This window comes from Sphaerodactylus townsendi, linkage group LG05 (genome assembly GCF_021028975.2).
Source record: "Sphaerodactylus townsendi isolate TG3544 linkage group LG05, MPM_Stown_v2.3, whole genome shotgun sequence".
In the NCBI taxonomy this organism is placed as follows: domain Eukaryota; kingdom Metazoa; phylum Chordata; class Lepidosauria; order Squamata; family Sphaerodactylidae; genus Sphaerodactylus; species Sphaerodactylus townsendi.
In genome coordinates this window covers 54,743,579-54,765,212 of record NC_059429.1, presented here as the reverse complement: position 1 = coordinate 54,765,212, position 21,634 = coordinate 54,743,579, and the positions used below count along the sequence as shown (strand labels likewise).

The window sequence follows — 21,634 nt, the reverse complement described above, 5'->3', positions numbered from 1 at the left end:
CACCCCCCCCCCCCCCCACCCCCCCCCCCCCCCACCCCCCCCCCCCCCCACCCCCCCCCCCCCCCACCCCCCCCCCCCCCCACCCCCCCCCCCCCCCACCCCCCCCCCCCCCCACCCCCCCCCCCCCCCACCCCCCCCCCCCCCCACCCCCCCCCCCCCCCACCCCCCCCCCCCCCCACCCCCCCCCCCCCCCACCCCCCCCCCCCCCCACCCCCCCCCCCCCCCACCCCCCCCCCCCCCCACCCCCCCCCCCCCCCACCCCCCCCCCCCCCCACCCCCCCCCCCCCCCACCCCCCCCCCCCCCCACCCCCCCCCCCCCCCACCCCCCCCCCCCCCCACCCCCCCCCCCCCCCACCCCCCCCCCCCCCCACCCCCCCCCCCCCCCACCCCCCCCCCCCCCCACCCCCCCCCCCCCCCACCCCCCCCCCCCCCCACCCCCCCCCCCCCCCACCCCCCCCCCCCCCCACCCCCCCCCCCCCCCACCCCCCCCCCCCCCCACCCCCCCCCCCCCCCACCCCCCCCCCCCCCCACCCCCCCCCCCCCCCACCCCCCCCCCCCCCCACCCCCCCCCCCCCCCACCCCCCCCCCCCCCCACCCCCCCCCCCCCCCACCCCCCCCCCCCCCCACCCCCCCCCCCCCCCACCCCCCCCCCCCCCCACCCCCCCCCCCCCCCACCCCCCCCCCCCCCCACCCCCCCCCCCCCCCACCCCCCCCCCCCCCCACCCCCCCCCCCCCCCACCCCCCCCCCCCCCCACCCCCCCCCCCCCCCACCCCCCCCCCCCCCCACCCCCCCCCCCCCCCACCCCCCCCCCCCCCCACCCCCCCCCCCCCCCACCCCCCCCCCCCCCCACCCCCCCCCCCCCCCACCCCCCCCCCCCCCCACCCCCCCCCCCCCCCACCCCCCCCCCCCCCCACCCCCCCCCCCCCCCACCCCCCCCCCCCCCCACCCCCCCCCCCCCCCACCCCCCCCCCCCCCCACCCCCCCCCCCCCCCACCCCCCCCCCCCCCCACCCCCCCCCCCCCCCACCCCCCCCCCCCCCCACCCCCCCCCCCCCCCACCCCCCCCCCCCCCCACCCCCCCCCCCCCCCACCCCCCCCCCCCCCCACCCCCCCCCCCCCCCACCCCCCCCCCCCCCCACCCCCCCCCCCCCCCACCCCCCCCCCCCCCCACCCCCCCCCCCCCCCACCCCCCCCCCCCCCCACCCCCCCCCCCCCCCACCCCCCCCCCCCCCCACCCCCCCCCCCCCCCACCCCCCCCCCCCCCCACCCCCCCCCCCCCCCACCCCCCCCCCCCCCCACCCCCCCCCCCCCCCACCCCCCCCCCCCCCCACCCCCCCCCCCCCCCACCCCCCCCCCCCCCCACCCCCCCCCCCCCCCACCCCCCCCCCCCCCCACCCCCCCCCCCCCCCACCCCCCCCCCCCCCCACCCCCCCCCCCCCCCACCCCCCCCCCCCCCCACCCCCCCCCCCCCCCACCCCCCCCCCCCCCCACCCCCCCCCCCCCCCACCCCCCCCCCCCCCCACCCCCCCCCCCCCCCACCCCCCCCCCCCCCCACCCCCCCCCCCCCCCACCCCCCCCCCCCCCCACCCCCCCCCCCCCCCACCCCCCCCCCCCCCCACCCCCCCCCCCCCCCACCCCCCCCCCCCCCCACCCCCCCCCCCCCCCACCCCCCCCCCCCCCCACCCCCCCCCCCCCCCACCCCCCCCCCCCCCCACCCCCCCCCCCCCCCACCCCCCCCCCCCCCCACCCCCCCCCCCCCCCACCCCCCCCCCCCCCCACCCCCCCCCCCCCCCACCCCCCCCCCCCCCCACCCCCCCCCCCCCCCACCCCCCCCCCCCCCCACCCCCCCCCCCCCCCACCCCCCCCCCCCCCCACCCCCCCCCCCCCCCACCCCCCCCCCCCCCCACCCCCCCCCCCCCCCACCCCCCCCCCCCCCCACCCCCCCCCCCCCCCACCCCCCCCCCCCCCCACCCCCCCCCCCCCCCACCCCCCCCCCCCCCCACCCCCCCCCCCCCCCACCCCCCCCCCCCCCCACCCCCCCCCCCCCCCACCCCCCCCCCCCCCCACCCCCCCCCCCCCCCACCCCCCCCCCCCCCCACCCCCCCCCCCCCCCACCCCCCCCCCCCCCCACCCCCCCCCCCCCCCACCCCCCCCCCCCCCCACCCCCCCCCCCCCCCACCCCCCCCCCCCCCCACCCCCCCCCCCCCCCACCCCCCCCCCCCCCCACCCCCCCCCCCCCCCACCCCCCCCCCCCCCCACCCCCCCCCCCCCCCACCCCCCCCCCCCCCCACCCCCCCCCCCCCCCACCCCCCCCCCCCCCCACCCCCCCCCCCCCCCACCCCCCCCCCCCCCCACCCCCCCCCCCCCCCACCCCCCCCCCCCCCCACCCCCCCCCCCCCCCACCCCCCCCCCCCCCCACCCCCCCCCCCCCCCACCCCCCCCCCCCCCCACCCCCCCCCCCCCCCACCCCCCCCCCCCCCCACCCCCCCCCCCCCCCACCCCCCCCCCCCCCCACCCCCCCCCCCCCCCACCCCCCCCCCCCCCCACCCCCCCCCCCCCCCACCCCCCCCCCCCCCCACCCCCCCCCCCCCCCACCCCCCCCCCCCCCCACCCCCCCCCCCCCCCACCCCCCCCCCCCCCCACCCCCCCCCCCCCCCACCCCCCCCCCCCCCCACCCCCCCCCCCCCCCACCCCCCCCCCCCCCCACCCCCCCCCCCCCCCACCCCCCCCCCCCCCCACCCCCCCCCCCCCCCACCCCCCCCCCCCCCCACCCCCCCCCCCCCCCACCCCCCCCCCCCCCCACCCCCCCCCCCCCCCACCCCCCCCCCCCCCCACCCCCCCCCCCCCCCACCCCCCCCCCCCCCCACCCCCCCCCCCCCCCACCCCCCCCCCCCCCCACCCCCCCCCCCCCCCACCCCCCCCCCCCCCCACCCCCCCCCCCCCCCACCCCCCCCCCCCCCCACCCCCCCCCCCCCCCACCCCCCCCCCCCCCCACCCCCCCCCCCCCCCACCCCCCCCCCCCCCCACCCCCCCCCCCCCCCACCCCCCCCCCCCCCCACCCCCCCCCCCCCCCACCCCCCCCCCCCCCCACCCCCCCCCCCCCCCACCCCCCCCCCCCCCCACCCCCCCCCCCCCCCACCCCCCCCCCCCCCCACCCCCCCCCCCCCCCACCCCCCCCCCCCCCCACCCCCCCCCCCCCCCACCCCCCCCCCCCCCCACCCCCCCCCCCCCCCACCCCCCCCCCCCCCCACCCCCCCCCCCCCCCACCCCCCCCCCCCCCCACCCCCCCCCCCCCCCACCCCCCCCCCCCCCCACCCCCCCCCCCCCCCACCCCCCCCCCCCCCCACCCCCCCCCCCCCCCACCCCCCCCCCCCCCCACCCCCCCCCCCCCCCACCCCCCCCCCCCCCCACCCCCCCCCCCCCCCACCCCCCCCCCCCCCCACCCCCCCCCCCCCCCACCCCCCCCCCCCCCCACCCCCCCCCCCCCCCACCCCCCCCCCCCCCCACCCCCCCCCCCCCCCACCCCCCCCCCCCCCCACCCCCCCCCCCCCCCACCCCCCCCCCCCCCCACCCCCCCCCCCCCCCACCCCCCCCCCCCCCCACCCCCCCCCCCCCCCACCCCCCCCCCCCCCCACCCCCCCCCCCCCCCACCCCCCCCCCCCCCCACCCCCCCCCCCCCCCACCCCCCCCCCCCCCCACCCCCCCCCCCCCCCACCCCCCCCCCCCCCCACCCCCCCCCCCCCCCACCCCCCCCCCCCCCCACCCCCCCCCCCCCCCACCCCCCCCCCCCCCCACCCCCCCCCCCCCCCACCCCCCCCCCCCCCCACCCCCCCCCCCCCCCACCCCCCCCCCCCCCCACCCCCCCCCCCCCCCACCCCCCCCCCCCCCCACCCCCCCCCCCCCCCACCCCCCCCCCCCCCCACCCCCCCCCCCCCCCACCCCCCCCCCCCCCCACCCCCCCCCCCCCCCACCCCCCCCCCCCCCCACCCCCCCCCCCCCCCACCCCCCCCCCCCCCCACCCCCCCCCCCCCCCACCCCCCCCCCCCCCCACCCCCCCCCCCCCCCACCCCCCCCCCCCCCCACCCCCCCCCCCCCCCACCCCCCCCCCCCCCCCCCCCCCCCCCCCCCCACCCCCCCCCCCCCCCACCCACCCCCCCCCCCCCCCCTCCCCCCCCCCCCCCCCCCCCCCCCCCACCCCCCCCCCCCCCCACCCCTCCACCCCTCCACCCACCCCCCCCTCCATCCCCCCCTCCCCCCATCCCCCCCCCCACCCCACCATCCCCCCCTCCCCCCCCCCCCCCCCCCCACCCCCCCTCCCCCCCCCCCTCCCCCCCCCCCCCCCCCCCCCCCCCCCACCCCCCCCCCCCCCCACCCCCCCCCCCCCCCCCCCCCCCCCCCCCCCACCCCTCCACCCACCCTGGACACTCCAACAGATATATACTCCACTTGCTTTCCCAACATCAGATCCTCTGAAGATACCAGCCACAGATGCAGGCGAAACGTCAGGAGAGAATGCTGCTAGAACACGGCCATACAGCCCGGAAACCACACAGCACCCAAGTGATTCCGGCCGTGAAAGCCTTCGACAATACATTGTTCTTAGGTTGTCCATTCTTACTTACTTGCCTGGTGGCCTACTTGTTGTCCTACTAACTGTCTTGTTGCCATTGCAAAACAGCTTCTTAAATCACTTTAAAAACCAGTGATATAAAACATTGATTGAAGTGCATTGCCATCAATATTCCAGTTCAGTCCCACTAAATTCATACATAAATATTACATATGTTCTGTGATCTGATATTATATATGTTTATTTTAGAAAATATAGTTTGATATGTTTATTTTAGCTATGCTTTTTAGATATGCTTCTTTTAGAAAATATAGTTTATTAGATGTTAATTTTAGAAAATGTAGGTATGTTTATTTTAGATATTAGATATGTTTATTTTAGAAATATAGTTTATTTTAGAAAATAGTTTGTTCATCTGTGAACATGCAGCTCCAAACAATACAGAAAATTTTAAATGTATGAAACAGTGCACAAGGAATTCAGAACCAAATTAAATATACATTTCAACTAGTTGTATTCATAGAAATAGTACTGTGTTAAAATGTGACAGGTTTGACCCTAAAACCCCATTTTGCTATTGCCAGAGCTGTCTGGCAGTGCTGGAGAAAGCCTCAATTGTTAGTGGAATAAACCTGTAGGGGCCAGCCGAAGATTTTTTTTCATGTGATGAACAGTTGGTTTGTAGGCTTCAATAGTTTGTTAAACTGCTGATAGTAATTTTCAGTCTATTTGTTTTAATATTTTACCTCTCTGTCTTTCATGCAAATATTTTATTATCTATAAGCATAATGAAGGGTTGTTTAAAAAAATTGAATAAGAAAATTGAAGTATTCGAAAGTTTACTCTGTTGTATCAGCCAGGGCTGCTAAGAGACGTAAGGGTCCCCGGACAAAGATTTCCTCCAGGTCCCTTTAATGTTACTGAGATCTAGCCTTCAAATCATATGAAATATCATGATTTTCCCAGTTCCATGGGCTTACTGAAATGTTGCTCCACTAGTTTTTTCTGAGATCAAATATGTATTCATGTTGGTTCCATAAAATAAATTGCAGTTACCTGTCCCCAAACTAATTCCATAACCAGGTGTCTTAGGAACCAATATGATAGATGGGAAGATCCTTCTGTTTCAAGATATCTATCAGCCTTATACAACAAGATATTTATACCATCTCTCTGTATTGATTTCATTATCTTTGTTTTAGCATTTCCATGGAACCAGCTGAATACATGCAGCTTGCTTTAATTTGGTCTTTCTCTCCCACTACACCCTGAAATATTTCACACAATATTTCATTAAACTTTATTCTCCAGTAAATAACTCTTTCTTTCTTTCTTTCTTTCTTTCTTTCTTTCTTTCTTTCTTTCTTTCTTTCTTTCTTTCTTTCTTTCTTTCTTTCTTTTTTCCTTTTTTTCTTTCTTTCTTACATCCGTCAGGTGGCCAATTTCACAACAGTTCAGATTTGCCCTCACAGTAGCTGTCTTGCCTGATTGTACAGTCTGAAATGCTTATAGAGCACCAAAGAGTTAACACATTTTGCCAGTTTTTGAGCAAATCATATCTAGAGGACATGACTGATTATATCAGTATCTGCTAAATTGGAAAGAATTAGGCCAGTGCTTAGAATTCATCATGTTTGGGGCTGAATAGTTTAATTTAAAAAAAGATGTTCAGAAAAACATCCCAGATTCTTTAGATGTGTTAATATCAAGATGTACAGGATGGCTTTTGCTCATGCATATGGCTTAATTGTCAAAGCTGTCTTTCTCATTTTAATTTAACCTGCCAGGAAATCAATAATAATTGATTAAATTTTGTTAGAAGATTTCTTATCTGGTACTCTTACCCAAGAGAGAAAATCCTTAGTTTATCATATGCAGCATTTGTTGACACACTCTCTTGCCCTTCAATAAAGCCTCAAATGATGATCTCTTGTAGAAGTGGATGTAATTTGCTTACATCATCAAAGGCTTTTGATAACTAGGTTCCATGAAGTCGTGGAAAAAATCCTACAAATAGAAAAAAAGCAAAGGTCAGATTGCTAATAAAAGCAATTGGATGGGTGAAAAAAAATTGGGTAGTCATGAAAGGTTGGTTTCTGAGGACCCAATTAATGCAGTCGCAAGCTTTCCTTCTATGAAGAACTGTTGCTTATGTGTGTTATAAAAGATAACGTAGAAACTGGCTGAGGCATCTGTCTCATAAAATGATAATTAATGTGAGGGAGCTTGCTAACAAAAGGAAAGTTCACCCATGGTCCTACCAAGCTTCATCCATAAACCTGACCAGAAACATACAGGGGAATGACCCCAAAACCAATTTTTCAAGGGCCGTCCAGCACACCTTATCATTAAAATGATATTCAATCACATTTTTAAATGAGCAGTATTTGAGTGGTTCAGAGTCTGAGCATCTGGTTATATTCATCATGGCAACAGTCTGTACAGCCATTGTCTTCATATGTCCACAATTAACTGCTTTGCCTGATTTTTACCGTCTGTCTGCCCGTCCGTCTGTCTGTCTGCATTCCTGCCCATACGCACACACACACCAAAGTCATCATTAGTCATGGATCATTTAAAAACAGTTACATCTTCAGCATGTTTCATGCTTTTGTGCTTGCAAAGTCATTTGCTGGCATTTCCCAAGCTGGATTCAACTACAGTTCCCAGGCAGTTGGGCAGACTATTTGTGATCTAATTTAGAACACTCAGTTCAATTGAATATGTTCATCTTTCAACGTCACGAAGACAAACTGTGCAAAGCTGGCATATTAAATGGGCAAACCTCACGGTTTCTATCCCCACCCCTACCAGACTAAGACAATAAAACAAAGAATCTGTTTTAATCTGTTTTAAAGAAAAAAAAATGGGTTTTCAGATACTTATGCAAACCTGTAGAAAGAACTGTCTTGAATGTTCATGACTCCAGTCTCTGGATTTAACTATCCACAGATGGGGCCATATTGAGAATTAGATATACTGATATTATTTACTGTTCAGTGGGTTGAGCAGACATCAGAAAGGTCAAGGGATAGTAGTAGGAAAGTAGTAACAGATCATGCCTGCACAAAGCATTTGCAAAACAACTGAAAACATTATAGAGGGTCTGTCAAATGGCAGACATTTTCCTAAGAGTTTAAGAGTGTTGCAGTTTTAGCAATGGAGTGTTGGCAGATCTTTATGGAACACTTACATCTATGACTTACATAGGAGACATGGTTTGTGGACTGTCCTACCAATTGACAGGTATAAATTGCTCCTCATCTGCCAAATGAAGGAATATCTTTGGGACCTCATCTCATTGTACTGCCTATGGAGGCCTCTTCAGTCCCCTGACAGCAATCTTCTAGTGGTCCCTGGCCCCAAAGAGAGATGGTTGGCTTCCACCAGAGTCGGAACCTTTTTAAGAGCCAGTGTGGTGTAGTGGTTAAGAGCAAATTGATTTTAATCTGGAGAACTGGATTTGATTCCCCACTCCTCCACCTGAGGGGCAGAGGCTTATCTGGTGAACCAGATGTGTTTCCACACCCCTACATTCCTACTGAGTGACCTTGGGCTAGTCACAGTTCTTTGGAACTCTCTCAACCCCACCTACCTCACAAGGTGTCCTTTGTGGGGAGAAGAAAGGGAAAGGAGCTTGTAAGCCACCTTGAGTCTCTTTACAGCAGAGAAAGGTGGGATATAAATCCAAACTCCTACTCTTCTTTCCTCCTCCTCCTCCTCCTCCTGTTCCTCCTCCTCCTCCTCTTCTTGGCTTGACTTCTACATGGTGGATTGCACTGCCTGCAAACATCAGAGTTCTGTAAGACATTAATCAGTTTCATAGAGCTTGCAAAACTGAAATGTTTCATCAGGCATATAGACGCCGTATAGATAAAGAACTGTATTGGCTCTTTTCCTTGGACAGAAATACACGTTTACTCTATGGGCAATGTCTACTGATTAAATCACCATCAGGGAAATTTTATACTGAATGTTTTAATTATAACACTGACATTTTGTAATTTATTTGTTTCAATGTGCTTATACTATGTACGTTAGCTGCCCTGAGCCTGGCTACAACTGGGGAGGGTGGGATATCAATTTAAGTACAGTAAAATAAAAATAAAAAAATATTAGAGTCTAAAGTAAAAATTTCCATAGGGCAAGAATCATTCACAACTGAGTTTTGATCACTGTTTAACAGGCAAATAATGCATAGGTTTAGAGCAATTTTAGCTATAATGCTGAATGGATCTGAAAGTATGCTTTAGAAAGAAACTACTTGGTGATATTTATTTAACAAGAAGGCCCCTCATCCTAGAAAACACAGAATAGCCTTTATAGTCAGAAGAAAATGTCTCTCACAATTTATTTGAATGCTTTTTAAATTGAAAGATATAGGGCCAGGTTCTTTATACACTAAAACAAAGAATTTTGGACGTTGAAAAGCAAACTTTACTAGTTAATGCCAACGGTCCTTGTTCACCATTGATTTGTGGGATACCCCTGCCATCCTCTGGTGTCTTACCAGATTATTTTGCCAATCTTAAGTCCCCCATTTTATAATGTGCTTTTATCTCTAAATTTCTGCATAAATTATTTGGCGTGCCAAACTGCGTCCCATATGCAGCTCTATGCCTAGAATCTGGCCAATACTCTATAGAGGCCACTATCTGGTTAAACATCATAAAATTTTGGCTGCATATTCATTATCAAAGCTCCGACAACTCACTGACGCAACTCACCTTGAGAAAACTCCATCACTCTAAATGGTGCACATCAGTTATAACAAAGATTGGGGAATTGGGCTATGATAGTGACTCTCTGAACATGCTAACCCTTACTGAGACATTTGCCCTCATCAAAGAGCGGCTACTAGCAATGGATTATCAACAACTGCAGAGCTTGGCCAACAAATCCTGTTCGCCAATGAACGTGGCAATTCCATTTGTGCAGGGAAACCCAGCCTACTATATTGCAGCGCTTACCAACCCTATTTATAGGAGAGCCTACATGCTGGCTAGATTTAACATTATGCCATCCCCGCTCCATAGAGGAAGACTCAAGGGTCTACCAAACGATAAGAGGCTTTGCCCCTGCAGTCCAGGGCAGTTGGATTCCATTGCGCACATTCTCCTCCACTGCCCACTTTACCAGAATCCAAGATCCAGCTTTTTATTTATTTATTTATTTATTTATTTATTTATTTATTTATTTATTTATTATATTTGTATACCGCCCTCCCCGAAGGCTCAGGCTTACAAATCATTGACTCCATGAAAACCCTTACAGAGCTTGATAAAGTAAATATGCTCTTAAACTGTAATGACCTTGACTGTTGTCTCGCAGTGGCAAAGTTTCTGGCTGAGGTTTGCGAACTGAACTTATGATCCAGTGTGAAGTTTTATCTAGTAATTTTAATTGTATTTATATTGCATGTTCTGTATGCCAATAAAGGCTTATTGAAATTGAAAATTGAATGTGCTTTTATGCAGGCCCAATTCAATATCCTTACCACTGTGATAACATGTGGAAGATACCTCCATATTCTGCTATCCAAAAGAACCATGTTCTTCAACTGTGATGGAAACAACAGAACATGTTCTATTGCACTGTCCCCACCACACTGACCTACGCAGACAATTTATCGACCCATATATAAATCCAAAATCTGCTTTTTCTGACAGGACTAAGACTCAGATACTCCTCAATTATCACTGCCCTAAATGGGCTCTGGCACTGAACAAAACCTAGTTATTCTGATTCTGTTCCCCCCCCCCTGTTTTTACTGTTTAATATCCTTATCTATGCCTAATAAAGGTCTATGTATGTATGTATGTATGTATGTATGTATGTATGTATGTATGTATGTAAATGGAAAGATACTTTGTATTTTTAAAAATAGGTGGTCGCTACTGCTTGCTCTCCAAGCTTCAATTTTTTAAAAAGTGTCTGCTTTTGCAAATTAGTTTCACTATGAAATGTATTTCCAGCATAGGCAGCAAAATGACATACATCATTTGTTAAAAGTATCTCAATTGTATCTTGATGGAGGAATTGTAGGTCTAATATTGCAGCATGTTGATGTACAAAACTTTTAATTGAGATATTTCCTTTTCGATCTCCTTCCAGGCTGTTGATATTCTTCTGCAGCATGGAGCATATGTCAATGTTCAAGATGCTGTTTTTTTCACCCCTTTACATATCGCAGCCTACTATGGCCATGAGCAGGTAAATTAATTTACAGGATTTTACAGAACTTGTGGGAATATTTATAATATGCAAGGATTGTCAACCCCTGGTTCACAAAGAGCACAGACAGACAAACCCTTGGATATTATTAATGCACATAAGAAACATGTAGAAATGGTAAACAATCCATTTATTTACCATATTTATGTGTCTGCCTTTTTAACTGGAAGATTAATAATTTTCATGACTGTTCACTACTCTCTGATTATGTCACAGAAGTCTTACATGTGTAAATGAGACATCACAGATGGATTACAATAGATTGAAGCTTTGTATCCTCTCATGTAAAGTTGCCAATTTCCAGGTAGGGCTTGGAGCTCTCCAGGAATTATAACTGATCTCCAAAATACAGTGATCAGTTCTCCTGGAGAAAATAACAGCTTTAAATAGCATCACATTACTGCTGAGTTCAGAACCACTGAGAGAGGGTTTCCTTGCCCCCTATCCCTTGTTCTGTGTTAGGTGCCACTCTAACAAACTCTGTGTTTTATAGTGGAGTGTTGATACTGTATGCTGTTGTGATGCCTGGGCTCTGTTGGTGGGTCTTCAGTCTGGTCTGTGGAGAGGTGTATGGGAATGGCACTTTTGATGAGTCCATTTGGACTAAACTATTGATACGACTCTGAATGGTTGTTGTATTTATCTGTCTTTTATGGACAATTGTTTTATTGTATTTTGGAATGCCAATAAAGGCTTGTCTGTCTGTCACTGAGAGAGAGGGGGACTGAGGAGACAAAATTCGGGTGGGGGGATAGAGTCAGCTTGAGAACCCTCAAGTACAGTACAGTACAGTCTAACTTCTTTTGAATGCCTCTACTTTTGAATGCCTCTACTCTGCCCTTTGAGCAGTATTGTTGCTCCTTTCAACAGTATTACTGTCTCACCCACACAAGTGGGGAGGGAGGGATGCTGGGGCAAAAAGACCATTATTCGCTGTCCATTCCTGCCGCCCTGAGCCCTATGGGGAATGTGCAAAGTAGAAATATGAGAATTTAAAAAAAAAAAACTGCATATAGAAACTCATCTACCCCAAGGACAGCATTGACTTCTGTTAAATGAGCCCCTGGCTAAAATAGGTGGAACAGAACTGTAAAACCTCACATTGTGATGATGCAGATTCCAAAAGGTTTCCAGGCCATCCCTCAAAATGAGCATTAGCACCAAAAAAACAACAACCCACAGATCTGTGTTTAAAAAGCAGTGGGAATTCCAGATAAGACTGCCAACTGACCACAGAAGAGCCTTGGCTTGTTCATCTGCCTTAAGCAGAAGCCTGCTCTGTAGAGATCACCAAGTCGAACTTTTGAAATAAACAGAGCAAATACTTGTTACTGACTCTGAAAAAAGGTAGCAACATCTAGATCTAAACTGGAATAATTGCAATGTGTTGTTTGAGGGGTACTCGATACTGGTGAATGGAAATGGATACAGGATGGGTTTGGAGGTGGGGAAGGGAGGAGAGGAGAGGAGAGCTGGGGCCAGTCTGATTTCAGTGTCCAGGGACTAGAGTTCCTTTCTAAAGATAGTTCAGATGCAGACCTATGATCACCTGCCTCTTTCCCATGGAGGATAGGATGGACTTTTTATATCTCCCCTGTTTTCCTTTCCCCATTATGCATGTTTACATTGGTGTGTCACACTATATTCCATTGGGGCTTATTCCAAATGATCATTTATGTTTCACCCACATTTAATTTATAGAGCATATCAGTGTTCTGATTAGCTGAAAAGTCTTACTGATTCCAATTGAGATCCAGCAAGGTGTAGCGGTTAAGAGTGGTGGACTCTGGTGAACTGTTTTCCCTGCTCATTCACAAGATGTTTGCTGGGTGACTTTGGGCAAGTAAAAGTTGTCTCAGAACTTTCTCAGCTCCACCTTCCTCACAGCGTGTCTGTTGGGGGGGAGGGGAAGGGAAAGCAGTTGTAATCTACTTTGAGACTCCTTTAGGAGCAGCAGTGGCATAAGAGGTTAAGAGCTCGTGTATCTAATCTGGAGGAACTCGGTTTGATTCTCCGCTCTGCCGCCTGAGCTGTGGAGGCTTATCTGGGGAATTCAGATTAGCCTGTACACTCCCACACACGCCAGCTGGGTGACCTTGGGCTAGTCACAGCTTCTGGGAGCTCTCTCAGCCCCACCTACCTCACAGGGTGTTTGTTGTGAGGGGGGAAGGGCAAGGAGATTGTAAGCCCCTTTGAGTCTCCTGCAGGAGAGAAAGGGGGGATATAAATCCAAACTCTTTAAGGTAAAAAAAAGCAGAGTATTAAAAACCAGTGCTGCTGCTGCTGCTTCAATTTCTCACATATGTAAATATGGATGCTCTCAACAAGAGCTCCTTGCAGGCACAGAGGAGATACCTCCTGGGCTGTTTTAAAGAACGTGCTCCTGGAGGTGGTGGGGAGCCAGGATTTATTTTTTGTTTGAGAGAGATACTTTTGAGGAAAAAGCAAAATTTCTTCAAATATGCATCTTCGCCTTTAATTGACCTGTTGACTTGTTCTAGGTGATAGTTATTTGAAAGTGGGGAGCTTTGCCCCAGGCCTTATTGCAATGTGCACTGTGTAAATAAATTAAAACCTTTTTGTTAATAATCCTGTCTGTTTTCCTTAAACGAACAATTATTCTGTTCATGGATGGTAACAGCAAGCCAGTAGCGTTTGTTTATGATTAGGGTCAGATCTTTGTCCAGGGGCTGCTCTCAGCAGCCTTGATTGAATATCCTCCTCTTTCCCAAACTCCACCCTCTCCAGGCTCCATTATTATTATTATTATTATTATTATTATTATTATTATTATTATTATTATTATTATTATTATTATTATTATTATTATTATTATTATTATTATACACATAACAACACAGCACAAGTGGAATTCATCTGGAATTCATCTCTGAATATCGAGTCCTTCCCAAGGACCTAGGATATTAGAGGTATTTGCGTAGAATGTGTGCAGTTCCTAGAAGTGCTGCTTTCTGCAGCATGTGGACTGATGTTCTGTCCAAGTTTAGGCTTTCCAGATGTTTTTCAAGATTTCTTGGGATTCCTCCTAGAGCACCGACTTCTAGTGGGATTTCACTGTTGTTCCTTTTTCATGCCACAATCGTTCAACTTCAATTTGTAGGTCCTTGTATTTTGTGATCTTTTCCAGCTCTTTGTCCTCTACCCTGCTGTCAACTGGCACAGCAACATCTTATGATCCAAACATGTTTTTTTCTCTATCACTGTTATGTCTGGGGTGTTTGTGTGCCAGGTGTCATGTCTGTTTCAATATTCTAAAGTCCCAGAGTATTTTTGCTTCTTCATTTTCTGTGGTCTTCTCATGGCATTATTGCCTGCATCACCAGGTCTTGCTACAGGGCAGGCCCAGTTGCACTTTTTCGCAAAGGTTCCAGTGCACCATTGCTGCCTAAATGGCCTATTGTGACGTTCAAGATAGTCCAGTTTGGGCTTTATTTTTCTTACAGCTTAGCTTGAAGATGATGTGCTGCTCCACAGTTTCATCACACCCTCTTTGCAGAAACGCACTTTGGGTCATTGTAAGACTTTTACCGATTCGTGTCTTTGTGCATTTGTCCGTAGTAATGCTTGCTCCTGGGCAGCAAAAAATCCAGGCCTTCTAGTTTCAGCTTTCTCTTTAGAGTTCCCCTTCTGGAGTCACTCCCATGTTTTTTCTTGCTGTCAACCCCTTCCCTCTCAATGTGTTCCTTAGAAAGTACTGCCCATGGAGTGAAGCTTGTTTAGCCACTGTTCCTTTCGTGGTTTTAAGAAGCTGTTGGACTCTATACTCTTTTTGATTCTTTGGCTTTCAGCATCTCAGCCTTGTGGATCCCTCTCTTTCAATGCTGGCTCTTGACTTTTTTCTTGGATGTATTCTTTCAGGCCTCTTTTCTCTTCCTCTACTGATTGCTTGATGTGGAGAAGTCCTTCTTCCTCCTCTTCCTGGACTCCTTGCTTCAGGTAGAGTCTGTCTTACATCACTTCTTGGATGCAGTGCTTTCGGGATTGATGGTCATAATTTTCCTTGTTTTTTCTGTCCAGGATGTCCAATTAGACGCTTGTGTCCAGTTAATTATGCCAGCAGTGTAAAGCGTCACTACAGGCACCGCCCATTTCAAGTATTAATAATTGTCTCTTTATTGTATTTCCTCCATTTTAACTTTTTTTTTGATTTCAAAATTTTTCTTACCCTTCTAAGATATTTCCTTCCTAATTGGCCTTTGACTTCTGCATGCTTGATGTTCTCTGCTTCTGCAGTATCCCCAAGTATTTGTAGCTTTCATTCACTGGTAAGCTCTTTATTTCCTATGTCATTTTGGCATATTCATATCGCTTTCGGCATAGTTGCAGAGTGCTTACCTTTACTGAGTTCCAAAGTTGCACACTTGTCAAAGTCCAAAATCCATTGCAATTTCAGATTAGCTAAAGACTCTCATCACTGTGTTCCAGTAGTGACTCAATCTCTTCTGCTTTCTTTTGATTTTCCATATAGAGCTTTTAGGGTCATCCCAAGTGTATAGAAGGTGTAGGGAAATTTTTTGATCAATTCGGAGTTTCTTGCTGTCTGATATCCTTGATACCTGTTTTCTTCAGAATTATAGAGAAGGCGGAATCATAGCAATGATGAAGAGTAGTGGGGACAGGGAGTCTCCTTGGAATATTCCCCTTCGGATGTTGGATTTCCCCTATTCCTGCTCCATTGACGGCCTAATATTAATTCCTGTTGTTTCCAAGTGTGCATTGCATTCTTGACCAATTTCTTGATGTTTTCACTGACTCCAATTATCATCCAGGCAATGGAAGTATCCAACTGTGTGTTGTGGCGGTGAATCGAATGCTTTCCCAGTAATCAATCCAAGCTACACATGCTAGAGTTGGTTTTCCTTCTTTTGCAATTCTCAAGGATCATTTTATCTATGAGCAGTTGATCTTTTGTTCCCCTACTCGTTTTAGTTTGTTTCCTTTTTTTGTTCTACTGGGGCGGTAAGTTCCTTTCCCTTCCAGGTGGTCTTGTATTGCATCAGCTAATATGCCAGTAAAAGCTTTAAAAAAAAAAGGTTGTTGGTAGGCAAAGTGATTGGCCTGTAATTGCTAGGGATTGCTCCCTTTTTCTTGGTCTTTCATTATCAGAAACGTTTTTCCCTGTGTTGTCATCCATTCTTCAATTTGGCCTGTTTGCAGCACCTGATTCAACTGTTGGGACCCAGATTCTTTCATGCAAGGATTGGTCAGTTTCTTCAAGCCAAGAATCCATGTAGTTCATCACTGCCTGGGTCAGTCCAGTTCTTCACCTTTTTTTGCTGGTTTTCCAAACCATTTTTTTAGTTGTTATTACCAAGGTTGTCCATATTGTTGCTGCTCAGTTCAGCCTCCACATCTTTGGCCCAACTTCTGCTTGCATTTCCTTGGTTGTAGTTCTTTTTTGGAAGCTGTCCCAAATGTTTCTCCAGAACTCAATCGTTTGTTCTCTGTCTGGCTCTCCTGTGTTTTCTCGCTGCTTTCACATCTCCACTTACATTTCTGGTAGAATGCGTTTCTGGTTGGAGTAGAAAAGTTGATTCTGCTTGAATTGAGCAACCCCTTGGCTTCGAATCTTTGCAATCTTCTTTGGAAACTGCCACTATCTGTTGTTTGACCACCTCTATTGCCTCATTGAGTTTCCTCTTGTCCAAGGTGGTCACCTCTTAACTAGGAGTCTGCTTTGACTTGTCATTTTTTTTCAGCTTCTTCTCCTTCATGCTTTTCAGTTTTGCTGGCATCCGGGATCAGTAGTTTTGCTGATTTTTCTTCCCAGTCTGATTTTCCACTTTGGAAGTATCTATTTTCGGCCTTCTTTTCTGGGTGATGAATCTTTACCCTAGCTCTTTAGTAATCACTACTGCAGTGCTGTACATAAGCTGGTTTTGACATTTCCATGCAGTGACATTGTGTTTGGATTCCAGCAATGACCTTGTTTGCATCCTTTCTCAGTGAATTGAGCAGATCAGCTTCCTTGGAACAATCTTCAATGGTGGGCAATCTTATGCGTTCATTTGTATTGCTCATGTGTTCTAGGATCTTCTGCATCAGTTCTTCTTGCTTTTTTTTGTCAATTGGGAACTTTGGGTTGTTTGGGTTGGCTCCTTTGGAGGTGTGATGATTGTTGTTTCTTCCTCCTCTTCCTCCTCTGTCTCTTGCAGTCCTTGAATTGTTGCCAATTTTGTTGAATTTCTTTGAGTGTTCCTTGGTATGTTTTCAATACCATTGTCTTGTGCTTTCTGCTGGATTTCTGCTAGCTCTAGTGCACTAAAACTTTGTTCCTTTCAATATATCTTCTTTGATCAGCAAGTCTTTGCTCAGTAATTTCTGTGTCTGGGTGAAGTTCTTTCCAGACTTGGTACATTCGTTTGAGGTATCCTCTTTTTGATGGGTTTGATTTGTAGTAGCAAGCCATAATTTCTCTATTCTCTGCACACGAATATTTTCGACGTTTGTTCGGTACTTCCAGTAGTCCTGCAGTCTTCAGCCCTGGTTGCTCAGCTGAAGATCCTGAGTCCTGTAGCCCATTTTCCGCCAAGTGCCCAGGTACTCCAGCACTAGACGCGGTCCTTGTTGACCCGGGCGACGACCAATCCGGTATAAAGTTTCTTTTTCTTGTCTTCACCATGGTTTTGGGTTTTGGGCACATTTAGTCTGGCTTCTCATCAGAGGCCTCTCTGGTTTGGGTGGCCCTCCAGCACAGCCCTCTGACTCATTGGAGCACACAAGCCCCACCACCACACCAAGGTAGTGCCCTTTGGGGGGATTATTATTATTATTATTATTATTATTATTATTATTATTATTATTATTATTATTGATACAAAAACAGTTATACACAGCAAACAAGATCAATATGCTGGATTTTGTATTACATCACACGTCGGACACTTCCCAAGCATCTAGGACTGTGTGATATATCGACGAATAATGCGTGCAGAGCCGAGTAGGGTGGCCTTTTGCAGCTGACATATGGTGATTTTGTCAGTGCCAATTGTTTTTAAGTGCCCTCCAAGGTCTTTAGGCACTGCACCCAGTGTGTCGATCACCACTGGGACCACCTTTCCTGGTTTGTGCCAGAGTCTTTGTAGTTCAATCCTTAAATCCTCGTATCGTGTAAGTTTTTCCAGTTGCTTCTCATCAATTCTGCTGTCACCAGGAATTGCAACATCAAATATTCACACTTTCTTTTTTTCCACAATCGTGAGGTCAGGAGTATTGTTATTAATTGAACTTAATAGACCGCTCAACCCCCAGAGGGCTCTGAGCAATATACAAGGCCATATAGGCAATAAAACAGCAAAAACATAAATAGTATCGAACCATTAAGATGCCCCTCTACTATCATTTTTCCCCCTCACACTGTATATCTGTAGTAAGGACAGGCAGTGACTGTGAAGAGAAACAGCCAGAGTTCATTGGCCAGTGTAGCCTTTGCTGAGTCACAGGCCTTGGCAGGAACCTCATGATGTTAACCCCTGATGCTACCCTGGGATCATTGTGCACTGGACTCTATTCAAGCATGCCTTCCACATGGGTGGTTCTATGTAACTGATCGACTTTTAAAATGGGAATAGGGAGCTGTTTCCAGGAATGATTTAGAATAGGCAGAGTCCAAAGGTACAAAACAAATAGCTGAAAATAATATATCATGTGCCCAGCTGCAGTAACGGTATGCTTTCCTGACATGCTTAAATATATATTTTGTACAGTTGCATTAAAAAGACCTTTATATTTTAGGCTGAGCCTTTTAAAAATTATACTATAGGCCATTTTGGGGGCAACTAGTTACAGTTTTGTAAAATTATGCTAATCTACATATGGCACTTTTATGATAAGGGCTTCTGCCTTCAGAAAAGAGCCTCTAGCTCAGATGTATTGAATTAGTATGCATTTACTTTATTTGCTTCTTAGGTCAGTTGTACTAACAGGCTTGTGTCTATGGTCAACCCCATGCATCTGTGTTGTTTTAAGAATGGAATTGGCACCGAAAAAACAATTCCCTATTTTGTTGTTTCATTATAAATGGACTCCATTATCTTGTAACAATGTACATATATTCCACATTATGGATGAAGCAGCATCTTAAAGTACACCTTCTGCATACTGTCTTTGATTTTGTGGAAAATATTCTTCTTGCTGACCATTTTAACACAAACACACACAATATTGTTAGGTAACCCGACTCTTGCTGAAATTTGGTGCTGATGTGAATGTGAGTGGAGAAGTTGGAGACAGGCCTCTTCATCTGGCTTCTGCCAAAGGATTTCTCAATATTGTAAAGCTTTTGATGGAAGAGGGCAGCAAGGCTGATGGTAAGTTATTAGAAATGTAACCTTAATATGACATTGATGGGCTATTAATTAATATTAATGTGGCAATCCTTGACTCATTTTGGTAATGTTAAATTGCCATTCCTTTGTCATAGCTGTTTGCGGGTTGCGCATGGGGGATGATCTGCTGGCAAGGGGAGCTGTGGGAGCTCCCCTGTTTATTACACCTCCTTAAGAGGCAGGGGTGGAGCAAGCCCAAGGTTGGAACGCCCCGCGGGGGGCCAAGGAACTTGCCCCACCCAGCGGGATGGAGAGGGGGCTCCAGTCATGGGCACTTCGCCGGTCTGGAATGTCTCACTCCAATCTTCCGCTAGGTTTCATTCCTCCAGCAGGCGGGCTGGAGGAACCAGTTATCTTCTGGGGGACAGCACTCGGGCTGCCCAGATGCTTGGATCACCCCCCATGCTGCGCCAATTTGCGTTCCTGTGTTTTCGGTTAATAAATTCTTTGGCTATGGCCTGTTTTTCTTGCCCACACTACATATCTTGTCTGGTGTGTTATTTTACATATTGGGTTACCGAGTAGAAGGGCCACACCTCTACCCGCAATTAATATTAATGTGGCAATCCTTGACTCAAAATCTAGAAAATTGCTTCAAACCAATACCTGAACTTCAGTCTGTGCTTTTCACACATCCCATTGTCTCCTTTTTCTCTTACGTGCTCCTCCTTTCTTTTGCCTCCTCTTCATTCTTATATCTCTACATTACCCTGTCTTCCAATACTCTTGTCTGAGCCCTATTGTTCCTTTTGCTTGCTGTCCTCTGAGACCAGAGCTGAATTAAGGTAGTGTGAGACCTGTAACATATGTTATAAAGTGGCCCTTGTCGTAGGCTCACTGTGGTGGTGCAGGCTGCAGTGGCTTGGGAGTATGGGAGATAGCACAAAAGGGCCCTCGAAAATACAAGGTCTCTAGCATATGCTACTTTTGCTTGCTTAATCCAGCATTGTCTCAGACATCTGCCTTTCCCTGTCCCTTCTCTGTTTCATGTTAGACCTCAACACCCCTGCCAGTTGCAACCAAACACCTCTGCCTTGAGGATGTCACATCAAATCATCAGTTACCCCCACAGATTCTCCTTCATGCAATGTGATATAAATATGATATTAATTTCTTGGAACTTAGGCTAGAAACCTATGAATGCTATTTGCTTGAGGCATGAATTCCTTGGTTCATGTACCCTCCCCCGCATGACCTCTCAGAGACATCTGTGGAAAACAGCAGCCACCCTGTGGAAACCTGCGTGGTGAAGCAATTAGAGCTTAACAGCAGGGGCTTTGAGACCCAGGTTGAATCCCCATCTTGCTGTGGCAGCTCACTGGGCGATTTTAGAGAAGTTACATACCCGTATATACTCGTGTATAAGTCGACCCGCATATAAGTCAAGGCATCTAATTTTACCATTAAAAACTGGGAAAACTTATTGACTCGCGTATAAGTCGAGAGTGGGAAATGCAGCAGCTACTGGTAAATTTCAAAAATAAAAAATAGATATCAATAAAATTACATTAATTGAGGCATCAGTAGGTTAAATGTTTTTGAATATTTATATCAAAGAAAAACAGTTAACTAGCTCTGTAAGTGGAAAAGAGGGTCAACAAAAACAATATGGTCTCAACAATAACTTTAAAAGTACAAAAACCTTAGCTCAACCAGCAACCAAGCTAAAAAACAAGAGTTAAAATCCTCCAAAACTGGATTTTTGGTCAGGGGAGGAATGTTTATGTTAGCAGTACCAACGTTTCAGAGTATCTTTAGGAGACCCTTCTGATGATACCACCCAGGTTTGGTAAAGTTTGGTTTGGTGAAGTTTGGTTCAGGTGGTCCAAAGTTATGGATCCTCAAAATGTAGTCCCATCTACTGTTAGCTCCCATTTGGTGAAGTTTGGTTCAGGTGGTCCAAAGTTATGGATCCTCAAAATGTAGCCCCATCTACTGTTAGCTCCCATTGGAAACAATGGGGTATGGGGCACCCACTTTGGGGGTCCATAACTTTAGACCTCCTAAACCAAACATCACCAAACCTAGCTGGTATCAGCAAGAGATTATCCTGATGATACCACCCAAGTTTGATGAAGTTTTGTTCAAGGGGTCCAAAGTAATGGACCCTCAAAATGTAGCCCCATCTACTATGGGGCACCCCCTTTGGGGGTCCATAACTTTGGACTCTCTGAGCCAAACTTGACCAAACCTGGGTGGTATCTTCAGGAGAAAAATCCCTGAAATTTTGGTGCTGCTAGCCTAAAAACTGCGCCCCCTGGCGGCCAACAAAGTAAAAACCCTAAAATATTTTTTAAAATACAACTGACTTGCGTATAAGTCGAAAGGGGCTTTTTCAGCACAAATTCAAATTGAAAAATTCAACTTATATGCGAGTATATACTGTACTTTCAGCTTAACTTACCTCACAACGTTGTTGTGCAGATAAAAAAGAGAAGGGATAAATGTAAGCTGTTTTGGTCCCCACTGTAGATAAAGATAC

The 21,634-nt window shown here is 51.1% G+C and overlaps 1 protein-coding gene across 2 annotated transcripts in view; it reads left to right on the top strand.

Moving 5' to 3' along the window:
- Window positions 1-21,634, top strand: part of TNNI3K (TNNI3 interacting kinase) — a 236,284-nt gene that overhangs the window by 45,723 nt on the left and 168,927 nt on the right. For both annotated transcript variants that reach the window (XM_048497322.1, XM_048497323.1), the window contains exons 6-7: window positions 10,685-10,783; window positions 18,996-19,134. In XM_048497322.1, the coding sequence (XP_048353279.1) occupies window positions 10,685-10,783; window positions 18,996-19,134 (238 nt within the window). The remainder of the gene's footprint in view (window positions 1-10,684; window positions 10,784-18,995; window positions 19,135-21,634) is intronic.